The sequence below is a fragment of the Oncorhynchus keta genome, chromosome 10, assembly GCF_023373465.1.
Source record: "Oncorhynchus keta strain PuntledgeMale-10-30-2019 chromosome 10, Oket_V2, whole genome shotgun sequence".
NCBI lineage: Eukaryota > Metazoa > Chordata > Actinopteri > Salmoniformes > Salmonidae > Oncorhynchus > Oncorhynchus keta.
Window position 1 is genome coordinate 10,053,839 of NC_068430.1, and position 5,297 is coordinate 10,059,135.

A 5,297-nucleotide genomic window follows, 5' to 3' on the forward strand; every position below is an offset into this window, starting at 1 on the left:
CGTATGGAACACCTCGGACCAGAACCCTGTGGTACCACGTATGGAACACCTCGGACCAGAACCCTGTGGTACCACGTATGGAACACCTTGGACCAGAACCCTGTGGTACCACGTATGGAACACCTCGGACTAGAACCCTGTGGTACCACGTATGGAACACCTCGGACTAGAACCCTGTGGTACCACGTATGGAACACCTCGGACCAGAACCCTGTGGTACCACGTATGGAACACCTTGGACCAGAACCCTGTGGTACCACGTATGGAACACCTCGGACCAGAACCCTGTGTTACCACGTATGGAACCCTGTGGTACCACGTATGGAACACCTCGGACCAGAACCCTGTGGTACCACGTATGGAACCCTGTGTTACCACGTATGGAACCCTGTGGTACCACGTATGGAACACCTCGGACCAGAACCCTGTGTTACCACGTATGGAACACCTCGGACCAGAACCCTGTGGTACCACGTATGGAACCCTGTGTTACCACGTATGGAACCCTGTGGTACCACGTATGGAACACCTCGGACCAGAACCCTGTGGTACCACGTATGGAACCCTGTGGTACCACGTATGGAACACCTCGGACCAGAACCCTGTGGTACCACGTATGGAACCCTGTGGTACCACGTATGGAACACCTCGGACCAGAACCCTGTGGTACCACGTATGGAACCCTGTGGTACCACGTATGGAACCCTGTGGTACCACGTATGGAACACCTCGGACCAGAACCCTGTGGTACCACGTATGGAACCCTGTGGTACCACGTATGGAACCCTGTGGTACCACGTATGGAACACCTCGGACCAGAACCCTGTGGTACCTCGTATGGAACCCTGTGGTACCTCGTATGGAACCCTGTGGTACCACGTATGGAACCCTGTGGTACCACGTATGGAACCCTGTGGTACCATTCAGAATACAATGGCTACATTGTATGTATGCTCTGTTTTTGTATACATTGTGTCCAGAAAAAATATTTTAATGTTTTTGAACTATTAATTTAATTTAGTTTAGTTTATTTATTCATCACTACTAAAATAACCAGATGCTGTTTTGTCAGGAGGTACAAAAAAAAGAGATGCAAGAATCAATCCCTGTGGAACGCCACATTTTATTAGTATAATCAAATCTATCCTACATTAACCTTGAATTACCATGCATATGACACCTGAGCGTTCTGTGTCCCTGGTTATCACTGACACTCTCCTCCCATTCCTGACTCCCAGGTGCCCCGGCGCTGACCTCCAGGCAGTTCAAGGAGGCAGACTTTGTCCAGGTGGTGGAGTTCATGGATGAAGGCTTTAAGATCGCCCTGGACGTCAAGAAGAAGACTGGTGAGTTCCTCTTCCTCACCAGCTGTTTGTACTTCATCAGTTCACCTAATCAGTCTCCTCTCTGTCTTGCCTTTTTCTGCGTCCCAAATGCCAAGCTATTACCTTCATTACACACTACTTTTTGACCGGAGCCTTACTCGCCCTGGTGCCATTTGGGGGGAAGTCCATGTGTGTGTACATTCTGATGGAGGCCGTGATGCCCGAAACTTTGTTTTAAATCTAAAGTCCGGGTCTTTTTCTTGTCACAGTTCCTCCATCTCCTGTAGCGATCTGGAAGAAGTGCCAGTTCATTAGCTAACCCAAAGAGATGGAGATGTCTAACAGAGTGACTCAGTCTCCTGTAGCGATCTGGAAGAAGTGCCAGTTCATTAGCTAACCCAAAGAGATGGAGATGTCTAACAGAGTGACTCAGTCTCCTGTAGCGATCTGGAAGAAGTGCCAGTTCATTAGCTAACCCAAAGAGATGGAGATGTCTAACAGAGTGACTCAGTCTCCTGTAGCGATCTGGAAGAAGTGCCAGTTCATTAGCTAACCCAAAGAGATGGAGATGTCTAACAGAGTGACTCAGTCTCCTGTAGCGATCTGGAAGAAGTGCCAGTTCATTAGCTAACCCAAAGAGATGGAGATGTCTAACAGAGTGACTCAGTCGAGAAAACGCCAGCCATTGGTGTGAAAATACAGGAAGTGACACGCTGAAAACATCTGCTCTACTGTCTTCTTCTCTCCAGGGAAACTTGCAGACTTTAAGAACTTCTTGTTGGAGGATCCAGAGACGGTCTCTCGCATGGCAGAGCTGAAGAAACGAGTGGAGGCCTTCGCACGTCCCTTCCCTATGCCCGGCTTCGAGGATCACTAGGCCCTCGGCTTCGAGGATCACTAGGCCCTCCACACACACACAAAGAGAGAGGGGGAGGGAGAGTCAGTCGAGTATTTACATTCCAATATCCAACACTAGCGTACTACTTAGAAGGAAGCAGAAATGTATTTGGAGGTGAATTTGAAGTGGTAGGCTATTATGGACATTGGGAACTTGGTGGTGGTCAGTGATTGGAGTCAGACCTGGCGTAACCTCACAGACTTATCCAAACAGATGGGAGACCTTGGTTATAATCCTTTGATGTCATCTGTTGACCTCTGACCTAACGTGAGGGTAATTCTGTAGCTTCTAACCCCCCCCTTTGTATGTCTACACAAACAAAAACATCCTTATTTTCTAACTGTTTATTTTCTGCATGTTTTAAGGTTGTAGTGTAGGAGAAAGAGCTCAATGTCAGACCCTGAGAGAAATGTCATCTGAACTTACTGTCACCACAAAGGTACATTTATTAGAAGCACAGTCTTAAACCATAAATTAACATATTGTCTTAATTGATCGACTAGATGTTCGTGATGAAGATTTGATTAATACACGTCTATCGTACAATCCTATACTGTTGTAAATGTGTGTGTGTGTGTAACCAACTCCATTCAAACTCATCTGAAGTAACCCTGGGCCTCAAATCCTATTCGAAATCGTTCCGTTATTTGTTCTGTTTGCTCTAGCTTGCCTAGAGTGCCAGATTGAATCTTCACAAAACTATCGTTCCATGATGTCAGGCAAGCTCAATCGAGCTCAGATAAAGGTATATGTAATGTCTATTTTTAACTTGAACCCAAGTCTCATCAGAAGTCAAGGGGTCCCAAGCCAGAGGTCAGGGGGTTGACTGGTGAACTCCATAACAGGACCGTTCCCCTGTTATACCTTAATACAGATATCAAACCAGATCTCAGACCAGGGCTTCACTATCCTACAGATATCAAACCAGATCTCAGACCAGGCCTTCACTATCCTACAGATATCAAACCAGATCTCAGACCAGGCCTTAACTATCCTACAGATATCAAACCAGATCTCAGACCAGGCCTTAACTATCCTACAGATATCAAACCAGATCTCAGACCAGGCCTTCACTATCCTACAGATATCAAACCAGATCTCAGACCAAGACCTTCACTATCCTACAGATATCAAACCAGATCTCAGACCAAGCTACAGATATCAAACCAGATCTCAGACCAGGCCTTCACTATCCTACAGATATCAAACCAGATCTCAGACCAGGCCTTCACTATCCTACAGATATCAAACCAGATCTCAGACCAGGGCTTCACTATCCTACAGATATCAAACCAGATCTCAGACCAGGCCTTCACTTCATACGTACCCTTTTCATACGATCATTCCAACCCCAACCAAACAATGCTGGCTCTGAAGCCTTTTCCCATGGTCCTTTTCAGCAGGTAGTGTATGATCCATCCAACAACCTGCTGCATATATTGTTAGACTGATAATGGTCCAAAGTGACAATACAATAAACAGTGGTTTCATGCCAGTTCTGGCTTTCTAAGTGTTGACAAAGAAGAAAGGATTTTGTATGTATTTTAACTTTACAGAATTAAATAATTCTTTATTTTCCAACACTGGTTAAAAAATGTATCTCAAGGTTTTTAATGCTTATATTGCTGCTTTTGGGGAGAGGGTGATCATGTTGATTTAGCTGAGGACCCCTATGTAGAGAACACAGTGTGAGGGAATGGCTTGAGTTACGTTTATTTCACAGTGTTCTTTTTGTTGGCCGATTTTTTTTTTTTTTTTTTTTTTTTTTTTTTTTTTTTTTTTTTTCCCCAAATTACTTCACAAAATGGAGGGTGTGTTTATCACTGCATCAGTGAGCCAGTGAGAATTCCTCCATTTTGAGGCGTAGAGTGGATGGTCTCTACAGAACCACTCTGATCCAAACAAGGAGGGGCATCACATCAGTATTGATAACGAAGACAAGAGACTGACTGTGGAACAGTTACTACCAGCGGCTGTGTGTACATGTATCAACCGTCTCCCGAGTATACATGCTGATCTAGGGTCAGGTCCACACTGTCCATGGAATCTTATTCATTGTAATCTAAAAGGCTAATCTGATCCTAGATCAGCACTCCTACTCCGAGACCCTTTATGAGTATGGACATACAGACATACCTAAGTAAGATAGACCTCATTACCCGACTCTGGTACCTGTAGTTTTCAGAGCTATGCGATACACCTGCTGTTTAATGGCGCTACCTTAAAGCCCGTTGTGATTAACTTTCCAGCATGCTGATATGCTCCCAAAAGTCATGTTTCATGTCTGCACAGTTCAAATAAAAAATCAATTTTGTCAAGACATTTTAGATTAAAAAGCTTAATACTAATAAATATATACAGCGATTTTAATATCTGACCTGTAACCTGTCGTTTTTGTCTTTTCTGAATAACTGAACATGCTTTGTGTGTGTGGTGTGCAGTTCTCATGTTCAAACCCTTTCCAGAATGTACACGTTGTCTAGTATGATGGTCGCAGTCTACTTTAACACCTATGGAGTGAACCCACTGAAGCCTTACTAAGTGGTACGGTCTGTCTCTCTGTAGCAGCTTACTAAGTGGTACTGTCTGTCTCTCTGTAGCAGCTTACTAAGTGGTACTGTCTGTCTCTCTGTAACAGCTTACTAAGTGGTACTGTCTGTCTCTCTGTAGCAGCTTACTAAGTGGTACTGTCTGTCTCTCTGTAGCAGCTTACTAAGTGGTACTGTCTGTCTCTCTGTAGCAGCTTACTAAGTGGTACTGTCTGTCTCTCTGTAACAGCATACTAAGTGGTAAGGTCTGTCTCTCTGTAGCAGCTTACTAAGTGGTACTGTCTGTCTCTCTGTAGCAGCTTACTAAGTGGTACTGTCTGTCTCTCTGTAACAGCTTACTAAGTGGTACTGTCTGTCTCTCTGTAACAGCTTACTAAGTGGTACTGTCTGTCTCTCTGTAGCAGCTTACTAAGTGGTACTGTCTGTCTCTCTGTAGCAGCTTACTAAGTGGTACTGTCTGTCTCTCTGTAGCAGCTTACTAAGTGGTACTGTCTGTCTCTCTGTAGCAGCTTACTAAGTGGTACT

At 44.7% G+C, this 5,297-nt stretch overlaps 1 protein-coding gene across 2 annotated transcripts in view; it reads left to right on the forward strand.

Annotated features, from left to right (window-relative positions):
• Window positions 1-4,600, forward strand: part of shmt2 (serine hydroxymethyltransferase 2 (mitochondrial)) — a 45,536-nt gene extending 40,936 nt beyond the window's left edge. For both annotated transcript variants that reach the window (XM_052526464.1, XM_052526465.1), the window contains 2 exons: window positions 1,239-1,346; window positions 2,075-4,600. In XM_052526464.1, the coding sequence (XP_052382424.1) occupies window positions 1,239-1,346; window positions 2,075-2,202 (236 nt within the window). In that variant the 3' untranslated portion in view covers window positions 2,203-4,600. The remainder of the gene's footprint in view (window positions 1-1,238; window positions 1,347-2,074) is intronic.
• The last annotated feature ends 697 nt before the right edge of the window (window positions 4,601-5,297 follow it).